Source organism: Lytechinus pictus, chromosome 7 (assembly GCF_037042905.1).
Source record: "Lytechinus pictus isolate F3 Inbred chromosome 7, Lp3.0, whole genome shotgun sequence".
Taxonomy (NCBI): Eukaryota; Metazoa; Echinodermata; class Echinoidea; order Temnopleuroida; family Toxopneustidae; genus Lytechinus; species Lytechinus pictus.
Window position 1 is genome coordinate 12,653,927 of NC_087251.1, and position 20,973 is coordinate 12,674,899.

The 20,973-nt window shown below is 35.3% G+C and overlaps 1 protein-coding gene across 1 annotated transcript; it reads right to left on the reverse strand.

Moving 5' to 3' along the window:
- Positions 1-3,829: 3,829 nt before the first annotated feature.
- LOC129266000 (G-protein coupled receptor GRL101-like) lies at positions 3,830-13,107 on the reverse strand. Its single transcript, XM_064101413.1, has 4 exons — positions 12,748-13,107; positions 10,428-11,885; positions 6,911-7,128; positions 3,830-5,115 (listed from the first exon to the last, which is right to left on the reverse strand). The coding sequence occupies exons 2-4, from the start codon at positions 11,365-11,367 to the stop codon at positions 4,876-4,878; spliced, it is 1,398 nt and encodes a 465-aa protein (XP_063957483.1). The 5' UTR covers positions 11,368-11,885; positions 12,748-13,107; the 3' UTR covers positions 3,830-4,875.
- Positions 13,108-20,973: the final 7,866 nt, after the last annotated feature.

The window sequence follows — 20,973 nt, forward strand, 5'->3', positions numbered from 1 at the left end:
GGGGTCGTACTAAACCAAATAAGGTAAAGCCGACGACCGAAGGACCCGTAACAATAAAACATTCCTGTACTTGTTTAGGGGTTCATTTCAGGGAATATTTGCCAAGAGTATCGTTTTGTTTCCAATACTTGTTAAGGGTAGGGTTTCACACGCCATTACTTGTTAAGGGGTGCATTTTCAGAATATGGAAATTACGTGTTTAGGGTGCTTTTCGAGACCCCATAGTCGCGCATGGTATCCACTCGTGAATGGAAGTGGCCCCCCCGGGCTTTGAATAAAAAGTAATAAATTTACATGGGCAAGTATCTCATAGAAGATTGTCTTTTTTTTATCTATACATATATCATAGGAAAAAAAAGAAGAACATTCGTACACAAATGTTAAACCCTTTCCTACATTGTAAGTGTTGGTTAAAAATCAATAATATGTACATGTATTGTGTGAAGTATTTTTACTTTCTCTTTAACTTTCAAATTATGTTAAAAATGTTGTAGCTCTAGTACATTTTTATTGACTTATTCTATTTGAACACTAGATTCTAAATGAAATTTAGATTTGCAAGAAACCAATTTTGGTTTTAATGGAGTATTCTAGCTATCTTCCTTTTGCTTTTAAGTGAGGATATGATACAAGATTCCTTGCATGAATCAATTATAAAAAATTCAGCCATTTTGTGGAAGATTGATTATGTTTGGAGGGAGTATCTTTACCTCACTGCTTTTGATTACTCCAACAGACTCTTTTCAACCAGAACTCTTCTAACAAATTACCTCCACCTTACTTAGGCCTCCCAGTCAAGTTCAAATATAGACTATTAAGTGACCTCTTTCAAGCAAATTAAAACACCATCCTCCTCCCTACAGCATCTACAGACATGCTAGCCCTGTTCCATCCTTCATTCATTTTCAATTTTGTCCTTTTTTCGAGCAACGTTATTCCTTTCCAAAGATACAAACAGAAAAAAATAGATTTGGGTCAAGTTTCTATGTGGATTGTGTATATCAACTCTGAGTGCAATATTATTGGTGAAAATGAGAAAGAAAAATGTAATAATCTTAGAAGCAAGGCTAATAAGGAATCCAAGCACACCCAATCATTGCAACCTCCTAGCCTAGGGGCCATTGTTGTACTTAAACTCTGCTCCCTGCTCGGCACCACATTTGCAAATATGATTAGTTTACCGTCGTGTATTTTTGCCTAATGCCCGGGACAGATGATTTAATTTTCAGATCATAATACGTGATTGGATTTCCACACACTTGAGGTTTCGGTTGGACTGACGGTCGGTCGGTCAAACGATGGCTTGGTTGTGGGGGGGAAATGATAGCCTGCTTGGCTAAATGAATGGTGGATGGTCAGAACTGGAGTCTGAAGATGGGAATAATTGTTTTGGTGACAACTAACTCATTTTGAAATGAAAATCATTTGTTTCTGTTATTCTTACTCATCAGTGCTATCTATATCTTCTCGTTTACAGATATTTGTCACATGCTTTTTTTTCTCTGTCTCCATGTCTTCATCTTCCTTCCTTCTTCCTTCCTCTCTTCCTCCTCCCCCCCCCCCCCCGATTCTCTCTCTCTCTCTCTCTCTCTCTCTCTATTATATATCTGTCTATATATCTGCCTATCTCTACCCCTCTACATCTATACCTACTTCCCTCCTCCCATCCCCCTCTCTATCTCTCTCTTTCTGTCTTTCTCTGTCTCTCTCACTTACAGCCACCCCCCCCTCACTCATATCAAGACTGCCTACCATCCTTATTTTTTATATAGTAGATCTCTATCTTATATTCTATCCCAATCTCTATCTCTCGCCCATCCATTTGTATTTTCTGTACTATCAAATTCAATTAAGAAGAGGACAACAAACATGGCAAATATCTATCTCATCATCACCTACAGAGAAAAAAAGTTTCATGGCTCATCGGCTACGTAGCTCACATAACATGCAGAGAGGCAGATGGGTGGACAGATGGATGGTGGCAAATAACTGATTTTCCTTCCAGTCTGCATGTGGGGGAGATGTATTTACATGAAAACTAACTGATATGAAACTTAAATCATACTAGAGGTTTACAATTGGGTTACCTGATTACCACTGCTCAGTGCCCACACAAAAACTTTCAAGTTCGCTGCTGAAACTGAGAGTTCAACCTCTTGATATTTCTAACTGATGATTTCATTAGTCAAATTTGGAAGAAGAAATCATGGAGAGGGTTCTAAATTAGGCAGCTATTTTTATTTTAAAACTCAAAGAAGTCCTCACAACTTGAGCAGCTATATTCCATACTTACATGTAAGCCTTTAAAACCTGAAAGTTTTTTTTACTAATGCAGGTTTTAATTTTCTTGTCATCCATGTATGTTTACATACTAGGTAAAGATGTTTCATGATTTCTATAAAACATTGCTCACCAAATGAAAGCAATACATTGGAACATACTTTGATATAAATACAATATAATAATTATCTCATTTCCAACATGCCTTAAGTCTTTTTAAGGAATATAATTTCTATATCCACCAGTTTCATACCAATCCTTGAACTCATCTCATCCACCCACGTTTAAGTATTCTTCTTATAATACATGTAGTTGGTCCTTATTATCACATTAGTTTGTGTTTGCTAAATTCAAGCAACACGAAACAATGTGATTTTTAATAAGTCATATTAAAGAGTACATTAGTAACATTTTCAGACTTAAAGGTAAAAGAATGTAGTTGCAGCAAACAATTATTTCATGAGAAAGTCTTTGAAATTAAGTGTAAATTGTCACCAATATATCATATATCTAGATCTGGTATCTTAATGTAAACTTATCTTTGTGAAATTAAGATAATGTTGATGAACACTAACACAGAAAAGCATATGTGGGACAGTGTATTAATATTGCTTGGAAATAGTACACTGTCCCACATTTGATGGAATTCCGTGCTTATTTTACACATTTCTCAGCAATTACACATTTTCTTTCAGAGCCATGTGCCACATATTCTTTATTTATACATACAAACACTTAGGACTAATTTTCTTGGATTCTGTTCAAACTCATTTTAAGATTGTTTCAACAACTGGTATTTATCTTCAAGTAATTGTTTTGTCAAGTGTGTTGATTATATAAATTACATGTATAATGGATGGTATATGATGTGGTTTAATAGAAAAAGACACATAAAATAATAAGTATTAATGACTTTAGAGTTATAGTTTCACTTTCACGTTTTCTATCACATGTCATACATGTACCTGTCATCTAGATAATTCTGTCCTCTGTAACTTGACAACTTAGTCTTAAATTATGTCATTTAGCATCTGGCAGAGTGCAAAGGTGGTTAGTGGGTAATTTATCCAGATTTGTGTCATACTCTTGACAATGCTACAAGGATTTTCAATTCTTGTTTCATTTCGTTTATTGTTTCTGCAACTTTTTTTATAAAATATTCAACAACGATAAAAAAAAATGAGAACAAGGTTGTATTTTCTATAACAAAAATATTTCAAAATGTTGCAGGGGTTGCCACTTTATGACAAAGTCTGACCAAATTCCATTCCAAAACAAAATGATGAAGACTAACTACAGTATATGGGAAAAAAGAAGAAGGAAAGAATGCATGTTACTTAACTTCAAGTTTACATACATGTATAGAGAAAGTTTACCATTTTTTTTATTTGAATTTGGGGCAGTTCCACGGTTATGGAGTGACATTCAGAAACAAGTTTTTAGCATTCAAACAAAGATATCACCCATATTTAAAAAGTTATTTGCAAAGAAATGGTACCTGACAGGAGTTGCTTAAACCCACTTTTCAAATAATAATATTTTTTATTTTGATCCACTGAATTAATGAGATATGAATATTCATAATCATGGTTACGGAGTGACGTAAAATGGACATGCATATTTGAGGAGAAAACTTATTGCTCAAACTCTGTGAACTTTAAATGGCTATCACAATGTTGAGTTATTGATTGGATTCTATGTTGTTCTAGCTTTAATATGCTGCATTACATTAAAAAATTTGTGTATTTTTTCATTAATTACAACTTAAAAACATAAACCAATACCCGGTTACGGAGTGACGGTTACGGAATGACATCTGAAATATTCACACACAGGCAACGTAAAATGAACTTATATTTTAAAATTTTCTTTTTGATGTGATGTAAAATGATGACCTTCAGATTATCCAAAAGAAAACTTGACAAAAAAAGCAAAAGTTTTCCGTTAAATTAAAATAAAGTAAAAAACAATATATGTAGTCCCATGTATAGAATTTTTTGTATTGTTTGGATTCACCTATAAGGAGATGCATAAGAAAAAAATTGTGGCTAACTATGTTTCCCTTTTGTATCTATGAAAACACATATGGGTTTTAAGAGAAAATTTTGATCCAGATTTAAAATAGAGCCAATATAAATTTTTGGAAAATGTCCACTTTTGCTTGGAATTGCCCTTTGCCTATTCCTAAATCCAACAATACCAGAGGTATCCAAAGATTTAAAGTAGCAAAATTTGTATACTAAAGTCAGGACCTACAGGTAAGCCTGTAAAGGTCTTGCCTATGTACCTATCTGATTGGATCTTGGAGTTGTGGTAGTCCATGACATGGTTGGAAGAAATCTCAATACAAGTACTGTTCCAATCAAAATTACTAAATATTGAAAAGAAGGCAAATGGCAATTATCTCTACTGGACTTGCAGCATCCTTATCTGCAGTGTACTTAATAACCCTTGTCCAAGAGAGCCTTTGAACTTGAAGAGGACTGGGTCAGAGACACTTGTACCTGTGAAAGAATAAAAATTGCATGAGAGCAAGAAATGCTACATGCAATTTTTCATTTTTTTTTTATTTGAGTGTAAGAGATACCAAAGGTCTTACCTTTCCAAGTAGACTGGCCTTGCTGCATCTTTGCCTGTTCCCCGATCCAAGCGGGTCTTGGAACTATTGGAGTGCCACAGGCATTCTATGATGTGCGGGTGAAAGCGTTTAGACTGAAGCCGTGAGAGAGTCAGGGCCTCGGTCTTCCACTGCTGGTAGTGGTCCGGATGGAACGTCTGCAGGAGACCTCTGCGAGGGGATCCGTTACTGGTCTGCCATTCTACTATGCCAAAGTTCTAAAAAACAAACAAATTTGTAAATATTAAGCTACAGTAGGATGAATAGAAACAAGCAGCAAGATAACAGATATATGTCATTCTGATAATGGTGGAAGCAGAGGGAAGACTGAGGAGAAGAGGATAGGGAGAGACAAGGTGGATGAAAAGAATATGAAGAAAAGAGGAGCAAGGGGAACAAAATGTTGATGATAATGAGGAGGAGGATTATAATAATGATGATGATGTTGATGATTATGATGATGATGATGATGATGATGACGATAATGATGATGATTATGATGATGATGATGATGTTGACGAAAGAAAAAAAAGGAGAGGAGAATAAGGAAAAGGGGAAAAGAGAAGAACAAATGAGGACAATGAAGGCAAGAAGTAGAAAAATCTGAAATTTAAGAAAAATAAGAAGTAGAAAAAAATATACCGGGGGAATGACTTATGTTGACATGCAAAAAATTTACTTGGGATTAAGATAGCAAAACCTAATTCCTGCATGTATTGGGAACATGGTCTAGTTTTACTTCCACTGGGTAATCACAAAACAGATGTAAATCTACCTTAGCAACCCACTTGTTGTCCTTGACAACAGGAAAGTGGAAAATTGTTGGCAAATCATGTGGCAACATCCTGCAGGAAACCTAGATACAGAGAATTATCACTGTTGAAAGAATTAACTAAAAAAATCAGGAGCACTTAGGACCCAGCAAATTGGCATACTGAGAGGTAATTCTTTCTTCAACATTACCAATAACATGAGCACATAAACATAGAAATTCATTAATAAAAAAAAAGACAGAAACAGAGAGAAATTGTTTAAGACCTGCTCAGAGATCGGTCCTCCAAGCAAAGTGAGGGATTACAAGAATATTATCACATTATGGTTAAAATTGAGAAAGGAAGCAAATAAAATTAGAAAAGGAAATCAAGAAAAGAAAAGGAACAAAAATTTTAAAAAAGGCAAGCAAAAAAGTTTGAAGACTATAGACTTAGATAAAAGAGATAGTGAGGAAATAACAAGGAAAAAAGCATAAAAATATAATTTAATATAAAAAAGTTTTACAAACATTTCATATCAAAGAAATACAAATGCTATTATTAGCAGAGAAGAAAAATGAAAAACTTTAATGTAAAAAAAAAAACAATTAGACACATGGAAATACTTTTGATAAGACTTAAAAAATTAAATATAAGAGTATGAGAACCAACATTTGTATTCCTGTAAATAAATTAGTCTTTTGAATAAAGAAAAAAGGTCGGACTAATATCAAATATTATTACTCCTAGGGCTCTCATCATAGGAATAAGTTGTCTGGCCTATATGCATGATGTATTATGCAATCATTATTAAACCAATTAGCCCAATCAATTATCGGTACTGATGACATACATAATGCACACAGAATGTAACCAAAGTACATTTTGCTCAACATTACCATGTACATGTACATGAACAGTTAAAACCCAAAAGGGATTATTGTGTAAATCATTATCCTCAAAAGGTCCAAATGCCATTTATGTAATTTTCAGGAAAGTATTTGTTGGTGGTTTCAATTAAATTGGCTGAAAGGCTGATATTTTTTTTCACATAAAACAAATAAGAGAAGGGTTTCTAAAATACATGTTTATCATGGATAAGTCGATTTGAAATTCATGAATACAATTTCCAACTGTCAAAATATCTAACTGTAAAGTTATTGAACTTTCATCAGTCATCATTCTCTTTTTCTAGCATGCAATGGATGCCAATGTATCAGACTGCTCCTCCTATTTTTTTTTAATGAGAAAAATTCCTTACCTCTGGTCTTGCTTGCATGAGGACATGCTCTACCCACGATGCTTCACCCGGGGCGCGGTTGCTACCCCTCGGCAAGGTATCATGAGTATGCGGCCCCATCCCGTTGGCTAGGGCTCCCTCTAAGTCTGTTCCCTTTCCATGGCCAGAAGCTCTAGAGGGTGGGACTGTACGAGCAAGCTGACCAAGCCCGACACGTAAAGCACTGCCACCTTTCACAGCTGAAAATAAAAAAGTAGTAACTGAAAATGAGCTGAAATTTGTGAAAACTGATGAGCACTGGTGAAGTGTAATATATTCCAAGATCATTCTTAACTACTTTCATGAGGACTTTACAAATAGGAAATCATGAAGGAATTTTCTTAAAACTTTCATTTAATTTCAGATCTGAACTAAATACAGGCCTTAAATTCCATTGCAACACAAGTGCATGATTCAAAAGGAACACGATCCTAAAATTCATTTCAGATTTTGAAATGAAAAAAGTCATCTTTCAGCTTAAATCTTTTGAAATTTAACCTGTGAAACTATGAAATCCCTCTGAGGTCAAAAGGCTTTCCATTCAGAGTTGACAGTGAGAACATTCCAAGACCTTTAGGTCATTCAACCACCCCATTAAATTTTGATGTTGTTCCACTTTTTCTTTCATTCTTGATGTTTTGTAGACACCCATTCTTGACAAACTCTTTGGGTGATCATTTTACACTTTGGTTTCCATTCCTACAACATGTCTGATATAAGTGATAATATTTCAATCCCATGAAAATCATAGAGGGGCGTACATGATTGTAAGAAGAAGCACATGCTGTTTACGTGAAGTTAAAATACATTTGGAGATGTACTGTACGGTCATTCATTTTTCATAACAGTGAACATCTTTCTAAAAAGACATGAAAGAGCAAATTCTTTCTTTTTTAGATTATCTTTCATGAACATGTACAGGTCTGCTACTGATTTTCTTTGAATCTCTTTTTAACATGACTTTTTTTTTATTCATTTTCATTTTATGATATAAATTAAGCCTATACTAGTATTATATAGTTCCAGGGATGGTGCCAGAGTTTTTTTAGAGTGGGGAGGGAGCATGACGTGAAAGTATAGGGAGTAAGCCTATAGTTCTACAACACTTCCTATAATTTTCAATTATTTGTCTTCTCAATCCCCCAATTTATGCACACTGAAAATCATAGCTCAGTCACCCCCCCCCCCCCCCAACAAACCCACTTTGTGGTGCCACTTACATGTATGTAGTTCACTTTGCTTTATGGAATATTTACTATACATGGAATGATTAAAATATCCACACCTGAAACATTTCTACAGGTTTTATTCATGTTTAAAAGCAATTCTAAGGATTGGTGATTTGGTATGCCAACTGATTTGTTCTGTTTTCTCTTAAACAATTAAAATGTAGTATCCACATTTGTGTACTCTAGCCTGTACAAGGTGAGGTCATAGTACCAACATTCCCAATTTTTATTTTCCAAATTTATATGGGTCTGCAATATGTGAGTTGTCTCAATAGCATTTATGGTCAGTTTAAAACAGCAGGGCACATGTCAGCAACCTCGGTATTTGATTTTAGAAAGACAATAGGCCCATTGACTACCAGAAAAACCACAAAAAACCTGTAGATTACTCAGTCAGGTCTGTGGAATCTACAGACAACCAGAATATTCAATGAGTCACACTCCAAGTCTAGATCATCAAAATCTGCATTCACCTTCTCTCATCAATAGTTTCCCTGATTTATAAGTTGTGTGTCATTATCGACAACTTCCTGCGTAATGTTCAAAATTATACAGGTATTGCGGTCAACCATCATACTATGACATAACCAAGAAGCTATCACATAAACCTAGATGTGAAGGGGCACCCTTCTTGAAGTCTCAAGTGCCTGTTAACTTGAGGATAAGTGTCGGATCAGGGAGTTGTTCCAACCTTAGGAATGAAATGAAGAAGATACATACAATATGTCTCTTCATTCATAACACAGTGACATTCACCTCTGAGACACTTGGTTATGATAGATCCAGATAAGGATTTTTAATTTCAAGGAGATCATAACAAAGTTCCTTCATTGATCTGGTTGGAAACATTTTGGATCTATAAGTTTGACCAACTTTGTTATGGGGAAAAAGGTTGATAATAAAAATAAGATTCATATTTGAGTAATCCTACAGTGCATTGTCACAGTCAAACAGCATGCAATTACAATGTACAGTGTACATGTACAGGTATGCTACAGTATCTTTGGTAATGACTGCAACAGATCTTGAAACTACATCGTTCTTGTCTACCTTTCTTTCTTTACAAAGGGCACCCAGTAGGCCTAAAGGCAGTATTACCAGGTATATGATACTCCCTGATATCACTGTCACACTCTAAACAAATGCACATCAGATTCAAAATCTATTACATACATTCTTTCTAATCAGTGAAATTTATAGGGAATACACACTTAATAGAATGATACAGAAACATACATGTACATGTAATGAAATTTTAAATAAAGTTTTGCAAGGAATCAATAGTGGATAAGCTCCATTTCACACAAGTAATTTCAACAATTACTCAAATATTGATATTAGAATGAAGACCATGTGAAAGAGCTCTCAATCTTATAAGATCAGCTAAAGGCCTCAAATCTTTTCTTCTTTGATCAAAGCACATGGTGGTTCATGTGACTTTTAGCAAAGCAAACCCTGGATACCCTTTTTTACATGGCCATGCATGTGGACCTGATCATCTAGATACTGGTTGGGCAATGAAATAGATACTTTGAAGAACAGTGTCTACTAATTTATGTAATATATACAATATATACTGGTAGAAATTTGTTAGCCCCTTATTGTGCTAATGATTTACAATCCTCTCCATTAAAGAACTATCGAAAGTCTAATCTAAAGTTTGTAGTAAAAATGATGGTTATCAACTCAGTGCTTAAAATATGATTTTTAAAAATGTGCTTCACATTTCTACATTATACTATTTAAAAAAGTCTGAATGGCCTTCTGTCCACAACAAACTGAAGACACCTTGTGACCTCTCATATCAAATTGTCTATGATATCCAAATGTAAACAAGCCTCTTCAAGATATTTGTAAGGGGTTCACTTGTCAAAACTAAGGTTCTTGTAAAGACAAATTGGGTAAAAATTAATTTCAGTATATTCTGTAATTAAAGAACTGTAAATACTCTCTACTTCATACAAACCCATTCACCTATCACGTACATGTATGGAATAACAAGGATGTTACTGTTGGTTTTGCCAACTTTTTGCATGAACAGAGCAAGATGATAAGAATTTTCAATGTACTGTGATCTACAAGGTATGTACAGTGTATGTAAAACAAATTGGCATAGATCACAGCTGAAATGGGCCTTTACTCCTCCATGATAATATATTATAAATAATTCAAATCATACAGAATGGACCACAAGAACTGAAATCCACAAAAAAATAGAGTTGATATTTAAACTAAACCATTCATGAAATCCATCACAAATATTGGCTCACCTTTCTTCCTGCAGGTATGCCAACAGGCTTCAAGAGTGGTGTCCTCCAGACCAGCATAGAAGACGTAGATGACTGGTCCGATGATCCCACTGAAAGGAAGCACTATCCCGAAAACCCACTGGAAAACCACCGTTGGAATACTCACATTGAGATTAGCACCAAAGATGGCTACCACTCCAGGGAAGCGGAAGGCAACAGTGCTGAGCATCATGAGGCCAACACGTTTGACCAGAGCTGCATTCTTCTGGATGACTCTTGCTTCCATGGGTGTTACCCCTACAGTGTTGCGCTGTTGCTTGTGGAGCTGGCAGGCGGTGACGACGATGAGCATGAGCAGGATGATGATAGACAGACCATCCATGGAAGCCAGGACTAATGTGTAGATCCACATTGGTTGTTTCTCTAGCATGGTATGAAGTGGGAGACAGAGATAAACCTTGGATGTCTGTTGGGCTTCAGCAAACACAGGGAACGGTATCAGAGGCACTACAGCGAAGAGACCAACCAACACCCACTCTGCAATAAGAACGATCCTCAAGGCATTGAGGTACGACTTAAGGTTCTTGAATCGCCTTGGCAACAGGAGACGGAGAAGGAAGCTACTGGCTAAGGTCACCATGGTCCACATGCACATGGTGGACGTGGCAACACCTACGAAGCTTGCAAAGCTACATAGAGCCTTGATGACAGTTTCATCTTGATGATGGCTTAGAACAATGTTTGTGGTGAGGATAACATAAGGATGGAGGCAGAGAAGGAGGTAACAGAAGAGTAAATTGTGAATAAGGAAAGCATCTACAGGTATCTCTCGCTTCCGGACCACACCCAAGATGAGGATAATGATGTTGACTACAAGTACAGCTGTTGCCACTGTCCACATGACAAAGGGAAGGACCTCATCTTGGGTCAAAGAATTGATTTCCTCTTGAGGTTCTTCCATGGTTATCCTTTTAATACTACTATAATTGAGAAAAAAATAACACTCTACACTATGATGTTCTTCAAGAACAGGAGTACTGTCTAGTTAAATTGGGTTCATGAATAACATTGTTTCTAAATCCTTGGATCCAATATGCTGGAGCCTCAAGGTCTCCTTTAATGAAACAGCTACCATCCCATGTCAATGTTTGATGCAGTTGCTTTCTTCACAGTAATATCACAATATCAGCAGCACACATCACATTGTATGTGCAATCTTCCCTCTTTATACAAATGTTCTCCACAGCTCATTTAAACCAGAGTAAATCCATTTCAAAATCTGTGCCTCTTCTTTGTGAATCCATTCACATTATAACTTCCTGAGAGGGTTTCCTTTCATGGTTACTCTTTGGTTCTCTCCTCAACCATCTGTATTTTAGTTTGCATCAGGTTAAATTTCAGATAAAACAATCCAGCTAAATCTTCCCTATGGTATAAGCCACTGCATCATACAATCCAACAAATTTACCAAGCAAGATCCTAGGGGGATAAAAGGAGAAAACACATAAATGCAATAAAAAATAGACCATTTACATGTATATCATACAAATCAATTTCAACATCACAGATTTATGGTTTCAAAAGACCAAGTCTAAAAACAACACTTTAGAAGTCATAGTTGTAACAAATATTTGTTCAAACAAAACAACAGCAAAAATATATTTTGCCATTATAATGTGTATCATATTTAAATAACTTCCATTACACTGATCCTTTTATTCTGGCTGTAGGCAATAATACCTTACAAATTAAAGATACATGAAAAAAAGTCACATCATATATCTGCTCAGAAAAACAGCATGAAAGTATATACCGGTATATTAAATGGTATTAACTTTTATGAGATAAGCCTTTCCCTAAACTGCAGTTAAAAATAATCACTGACCTTTGAGGTACCATCATAAATATATTCCTTTCTCAATCAATTGTACATTTCTTCATCATCAGTACCAAACACTCACATGTTAATCGAATTATTACATTAACAGAATAATAGGAATATTAAAACTCTAAATTCAAAATTACAATGAACAGTGTCAATGAACTGACTGAAGTTTGATAATAACCAGCAACAGTTTCTTATGAAGATCTGCTTTACCGCTTCTTCTAAGCGAAAGACAAAATTATGCCTGCCAGCAAGAAAATATTGTTCATTACTGAAGATTCTAGTGGAAAATATTACAAATTGCCAAACATATTAAAATTAAATCACATACATGTATCTTAAAAACATTCCAAGTGATGATGATCCCGGGATGATCATGTACATGTAGCAAGAAAGGCCAAGGATGCCGGGCAAGGATGGATGTTCTTTAGGATGAAAAAGTTATACCACACTCACCTAATAAACTCCCCGAAGGTACCGGGGGAACATTTCTTAGACGTGCAGGGCGATGCGAATCAATGCAACTTTGCAAGTGGTTCTCAACAAAACTGGTAGCCGGTAGCTCTCTTGATGATAAAGAATATCCAGTCCACGTCTGTTTTAGTAACCAACAGTGAACAGATTTCAATAGTTGTGAATCAATACTTGGCGCAGAATGAACTTAATTGTTATTTTAACACTTAACAGTGATGATAAATTCCAACAAAAATGCGAATGGTTACGCCTCCCCGAGCTCAGCTAGCGGCACACGCACCTCTCGTTCGATCGGCCAGCTGATTAACGGTGCGAAGCCCATTTCATGAATGAGCGTTGTGTGTACGGTGTCTACGGTACGTCTTCGCGTGGGGATTCCTCATAATAGGTCACACGCGAATCGCACGTGTGTGTATTAAATTCACAACAATACATGTATTCTTGCCCAGAACAGAAAGTAAACATACAAACAGACATAAGTATTGTGTAGCATTGTATACTTGGTAGGTATTTCTTCAATATTTCACTATAGCGACCTATCTATGTGTAAAATGTATGACACTGTGATAGGTATTAAAGCAACTTCATCATTTTTTTTTACAAAAAGGATTCATTTTCTTCAACAAAATATTAACGGAGTATTAGATATGTCGGATTTCTCCTCCACTTCTCCAATTCATTTCGCAGACCATTTTTCACAAATACATTCTTATTCTACTTTGATTCCACATCATAATTGCATCTTTTTATTTGTCATCAAAGTTTATTCTTTACATTGAAGTGCTCCTTTAATCTTTTTACTAGAGATAAATGATTTAAAATCATAATTATGCCTACTTATATTTCTCATCATATATCAATTATCACAAGTCCCTTGATGCTTTAGAATAATTTATGGAATTCCGTGCACATCAAATATTTCATATAGTTTTCTTCCGGAGTTTTCTCTAGGGCCAAATCACAATCCCGGTCACAGTCATCATTCCTCCTTCCTTTTTTGTCGTCGTCGTCGTCTGCTACCGCTGTGATATTGATAAGCCGTTTCATAGTGCATCGACAGAGGGCGATATACCTAAGTATAAAAAAGTTCACATAGATCTAAAGTACTGTGTGGACAATGTTATTACGAAACCTGTAACCCTACCGTTATTAATATACTACTACTACTACTACTACTACTACTACTACTACTACTACTACTACTACTACTACTACTACTACTACTACTACTACTACTAATAATAATAATAATAATAATAATAATAATAATGACGATAATGACAATAATAATAATAATAATATTTCTACGACTATTTTCATTCTTTAACTTCCCCTCTTCTTCTTCCTCTTATTCTTTTTCTTCATTATCATTTTTTCTTTTTCTCACTTTTATAGCGTTTCCAACTGAAACCGTTTTTATATTATGTCTTATTTCAACTACCACAACTACTACACATACTCGATTATTCTTTTTCCTTTTCCCCTCTTCCCTTTCTCCCTATTGGATCTTGTGACTCCTTGTTTCATCCTTTCCAGGGGCGGATCCAGCTTTCGCCAATAGGGGGGGGGGGGCTGAATTTTTCCACTTATTTTTTCACCGATCGGCCGCTCAAAGTTGATTTTTTTTTTTCTTTTAAGGGGTAGTCCTAACAGTTACTTCTTATTTTCCTTTAAAACGGCATAAATATGTACATGTATTAATCTATAAGCCTTTTTTAATATTGCTTGCGCGAGCTAAAATTTTTGGAAATTTTGTGTATTTTGTCTTGAAAATTGAACATTATGCTGGGCAGTGTTTGTGATCCTGAACAAGATGTGTATGTAACACTGCAAGCTCAAAGCGCGAGCAGAAATTTTTAATGTACGTTCTGGCCTGATCAACATGTGAAGGACTGTTTGCAGTGAGCCATGAAGACGATACATATTACAATAATGAAACAATGTGAGCGCTAAGCGTGAGCTAAAAGGTTTGGACATTCCGACCTAAAATAATTGATATTCTAGGCACTTTTAGTAATCATGAACGGGATAGGTATATGTTTTGTAAATCATGAAAAGGATGGGTAACTGGGTATCTTCATATAAGTCCTAAATTAATAATAACAAACATAACATAACAAAATAAAGAGTATTACAAGACATTATTATCATGTATATCATATTTACGCTTATACACAGTAAAAACGCTGTTTAAAATGTTATACAACGCTGTTTACTATATGAACCTTACAGTATTTGTTTAACCGTTTAAACAATCATGTTTCATTTTTTGAAGATTAGATATTAAAAATCAAACTTTGTTGCTTAAGATTTAAACACTTGTTTAAACTGTTAAAAAGGTTATTGTAAGGTTCATATAGTAAACAGCGTTGTATAATTATTTTTTACTGTGTAGATTTGATAAACACACACAAAAAACGCTGCCTCAGATTATTTTTTAAGAGTAAAACGGAGGGGCTTGCCGAAAAAAAGCTTGTATAAAAGGCAAGCCCCTAACCTTACTTTCATTACCTTATTTACACACAAATAAAAAAATAAGTTCGTAATAATAATAATAGTAATAACTACGTATGTGCACTTTGCAAAACAATCTGAAAAAGCCTAAAAAAATAAATCATGGAAAACAATGCGAGGGCTAAGCGCGAGCTGAAAATATTTGATATTCCAATCTGAAAAAGGGTTAATTTAAGCATTATTTCAAACACTGTGTAGGAAATATTATTATTGTTATTATTATTATTATTATTATTATTATCATCATTATTATCTTACTTATTAATCTAATAAGCCTAATGGGATCGTGAAATTTGTTGATATTATGGCCAGGAAACTGGACATTACGGCACTTTTGTAACTATGAACAGCTAGGATGCATGTTTTGATATATTTCAGCAATTAATGCGAGCGCGAAGCGCGAGCGAAAATTTTATATAGTAACATGATTTTTTCCCCAAGTTTTCCCCTCATTATTTTATTCACTCGGAATCCTACTCTTATTTTTCATCTTTTTTTTCTCCTCCTCTCTTCCCTAATTTTCTGTTTTTCTATCCCTTTTTTCTTTTGTTTCCTTCGCCAATGGGGGGGGGGGGGGGGGGGGCTTTCTCAGTTCACATGTATTAATTTTTTTCCTTAATCTCATTTTTCACCGAAATGTCTAACCCCCCCCCCCTTTATTTTAATTTGCATGAAATCCATTTTACCCCCATTATGTATAAAGCAGCACAATTTTCTAATTTAATCTGTTCCCTTGTCTGTGAAATTGAGGCAAAGCGATCTAAATTTGGAATGTTGTGACGTCATTCATGTCGTTAGCACCACACATCACCAATTATACAATTAAAATGTTTGGCACTCAGTCGATGTGAACTATGTATTGGGTCCGAAAATATAATTATGTTAGAATTAAATGCGCGTTCTGGTGATACCTCTTTCTTTACTGAAAATCGCATTATGAGTTATACAAAAAATAAAAGAAAATATACCATTTTCTGGTGTAGCCACCCTCAAAAATAATCAACTTGTGTTTTAGTCCATTCAAACTGTTTAAATGGCAAACTGTATACAAGCTTGTATGACGCTTTATACCATATTTTTCTGTAAAATGTTATTCCAGTGAAAAACCATTTAGAAATTCTATTTGTACATTATGAAACTTTTAAATATTGCTTGATTAAATCCAGCTTTTAAGATAAAGTTTAGAAATAATAAAAACAAAAATATGATAAACAATATATCCTCTCCCAACTGTGGACCTATCTGTAATAGGTCCTGCTTTCTCTCTTTCCTTTCACACTACCTATTTTCCCCTTTGATTTTTTTTGTTGGGGGCATGCACTGGCAAATAATAGGAAAGGGGGATATTCACCCCCATATGGTGTATAATACTCCGTACTTAAAGTGTCATGTATGCCTACATTTCCGCGTCACCCCCACCCCTTTCTCCCTCTTCTACTATCTCCCCTTTTCCAACCTCATTTTGGAGCCCTTTCTGTTTCAGATTTCCCCCCTTTCCCAACCCGCCTCTTTTAAATTATTTTGTCACTATGATATCATACGAAAGTGGGACCATTGGGTATCAGGACAACTACCCCCTGGACAATCACCCCCCGGACAACTACCCCCGGACAATTACCCCCCGAGGACAATTACCCCCCGGACAATAACCCCCCGGACAATTACCCCCTGAGGACAACTACCCCCCGAGGACAATTACCCCCCGGACAATTACCCCCCGAGGACAATTACCCCCCGGACAATAACCCCCCGGACAATTACCCCCCGAGGACAATTACCCCCCGGACAATAACCCCCCGGACAATTACCCCCGGACAACTACCCCCCGGAAAACTACCCCCCGGACAACTACCCCCCGGACAATTACCCCCCGGACAACTACCCCCGGACAATTACCCCCCGGACAACTACCCCCCGGACAACTACCCCCCGGACAATTACCCCCCGGACAACTACCCCCCCGGACAACTACCCCCTGGACAACTACCCCCCGGACAATTACCCCCCGGACAATTACCCCCCGGACAACTACCCCCGGACAATTACCCCCCCGGACAACTACCCCCCGGACAATTACACAGAGTCATACGTCGGCCGTACGTTTGACGTAAGAAGTACTCAAGGCATTCTCGAGTATCTTGGAATCAAACATACGCCGTAAGAAAGCTGTAAAATTTAGCTCCATCCATAGGCGGATCCAGGGGGCCGAGGGGCCCGCCCCCCCCCCCTATCGGCAGAGCAAAAAAAATGAAGAAAAAAAGGGGGAAAGAAAGAAAAAACGAAAAAATAAGAGGAGGGAGACGAGTGCAAAAAAAAAAGGTCAGGGGATGACTTGGAAAATGATTTAAAAATATATTTCATGTCACTATATTAATATTTTCGCACGCGCTTCACGCTCGCATAGCCTGTTCGATGAGATACACATTTTGCTAAATAGGCTGATATGTAGCTTAAAATGTCAAGTTTTGAAGACGATATTACAAAGCATATTTCAGCTCGGACATTATTCATAATTTTGTTTGATTTACAAACTGATTTTTAAGTGCTCTGTTTAATGTCTGTTTTATGGTGTGAATATAACTTGCAGCTTGCGCTATGCGCTCGCATTATTTGATTTGCCAAATTAAATATAAAAATAAATTCTTAAAACCCCCCTTTTATGACAGTTTACCAAAAATTTCGTCTCACGATTTGCGCTCGCATTTTTGTTAAAAATATATCAACTCACAAATCCTATTCATGATTACAAAAGTGCTTAAAATATCCAGTTTTCAGGCCTCAGTGTCAACACATTTTACTCACTCATTTAGGCTTATTACATTAATAAATATGATAATAAAATTTTCATGAATTCTTAATGACTAAATTGTCCCTTTTCAGAAAAGAATATCGACAATATCACAGTTTCATATGTTTCATATCGCGCTCAGGAAGAGGAATAAGAAAGTTGTCATCATTTTTATATGATGACAAAATGTCCTTAGACCTAGAATGTCCAGGTCCTCGGTCAAAATAATAATGAAGATATCAGCTCGCGCTTCACACTCGCATAATTTATTAAGTGCTTTCCACATCCACTTCACAATTACCATACACAATGCTTTAGATAGTGCTCAAATTCACCATTTTCATACCGGAATATCAAGTATTTTCCGCTCGCGCTTCGCGCCCGCATTGCTTTTTCAATGAGATTAATATCTTGCTCAATATAGGCTGATATGGAGCTTAAAATATCAAGTTTCGAAGTCAATATACAAAACATATTTCATCTCGGATATCGAGCTTTCATTATTTTTAAATTTACAAATTGATTTTTCAAGTGCTCTGTAAAATGTCAGTTTTATGGTCTAAATATTAATATTTTCAGCTCACGGTGCTTGGTCGCTATATTTGATTTGCATAGGCCTACTTCTTTATAAATTCTTACAAACCGTCCTTAAAATGCACCTTAAACGAATTGTATACTATCATGATTGCCAATTTGTATAGAAAAAACACTGTATTTGATTATGTCATATTGTTTACTATTTAGTAAATTTGGTACTTAATTACCTACTTTAATGTTTAATTACTTTCACCCAAGAATAATACACACAAAAACACTTTGTAATTTACAAGGTGTTCTTGTGGGTGCCGGGTAAAAATGGCAGAGGTAAAAATGGCAGAGGTAATAATGGCAGAGGTAAAAATGGCAAAGGTAAAAATGGCAGAGGTAAAAAATGGCAGAGGTAAAAATGGCAAAGGTAAAAATGGCAAAGGTAAAAATGGCAGAGGTAAAAATGGCAAAGGTAAAAATGGCAGAGGTAAAAATGGCAGAGGTAATAATGGCAGAGGTAAAAATGGCAAAGGTAAAAATGGCAGAGGTAAAAATGGCAGAGGTAAAAATGGCAAAGGTAAAAATGGCAAAGGTAAAAATGGCAGAGGTAAAAATGGCAAAGGTAAAAATGGCAGAGGTAAAAATGGCAAAGGTAAAAATGGCACAGGAAAAAATGGCACAGGTAATAATGGCAAAGGTAAAAATGATAGAGGTATAAATGGTCAGTTTTAAACCCCCATGCCAAAAAACCGAAAAGCCCCTCCAGGTACAGTAGATTAAATATGAAAGGTTCTGAGAAGAAATTTGGAATTATAATGTTTGACTAATGGAAAGGGTAACATTTTCAAATGATGCTGTAGATCTTCTGCACCAAATTGATAACACTTGAGTTGGTATTTCTTATTTTTTCCTAAACTTACATGCACGGTCTTCTCATGTCAAATCGCTCTTCTAATATTAAAATTTGAAGCACACTTTGGATCCCAAGTATTATACTTCATTCATTACAGGGGAAATTCACACTGACATAAAGATTATTGTAGAAATAGCAGAAAATAATTAAAATGATACTGGTGGGGGTTTTAGGGAATCCATCAAAGATTTAAAAAGCTGTTAGAATTTTACATTTTAACGGTGACGTCATTTGCGAGCAGTTTTTGGTGTAATAAAAAATATCAATGAAATGTCAATTAAAAAAAAAAATGAAAATGGCTTTTATTGTAACATACAAATCATTTCACATCCGCACCTGAAAGATTTTTTTTAGCAATCATGAACCACTGATTAAAATATTGAAAAGTATACATTTTGGTGCATTAAATACGGGGCAGCTGCTAGTATATGACGTCACAGATCATAAAAACTCAAACTTCTAATAACTATCTTAATCTTTGATGGGCTTGCCGCAAACTTTCACCAATATATTTTTCTGCTAATTTTACAGTAAACCATTTGTCAGGGTGAATTTCCCCATCAAAACAGGTCGATTTTTCCCAAAGTAATGTAATTCAGAACTTAATATGTAAATGTGTTTATTAATTTCTCTTTGTATATATGTTTAATCGTTTTATGATTTCTGTATACAGTGTATACTGAATCATTTATTTTTATTATTATTTATTTATTTTTATTTTTATTTGTTTACTTTTTATTCATTTTATATATATATATATATATATTGTTTATTTCTTTATTTTATCTTATTTTTTATTCATAAAATTTACTTATAAAAGGGGGCCTTCACCCTACAAGCTCTGCTTTTTAGTTGGTCTCCTTCCCTTTCGATTTCATGGTATTATTGTATTATAAAAAATGATATAAATGTTATATTTTGTAAATATGTGTATTGAACTATCATTGTAAATGTAAAAAGATTGAAAGAGAAAATAAATGAATTGAATTGAAATTGAATTGAATTGAATGGTACCTAAGAAACACCTAAAAATTCAAATCCCTGATTCGCTACACATTTCAAAATTAATGCGGTAACCGTTACCATAGAAACTAGGGTAGGAACCTGACATCCACTTGGACTAGGTGCAATGAGGTATTGCTCTGAGAAACTGAACACTAGTTGCTATTATTATATCATTTACATTAAATTAATACGTATCATATCAATATCTATTCGGATCCATTATGATGTTGAAATATGAAAAATTGCTTTTATTGCAGAACGTTTTGTTATTTTTCTGTTATCCAAGTTATGCCAGTGGTTCAAAGAAATCCCGAACTTGTCTATTTCAGTGTGTTAATGGTAGCGCACATTGGTCTTTACATTAAAATTTGTTTGTTATGTATGGGATGAAGTGCTGTTCTACTATACGAACTGGCCAAGATAAATACTTTCATCAATCACTAATTGAAATTATTTTGGC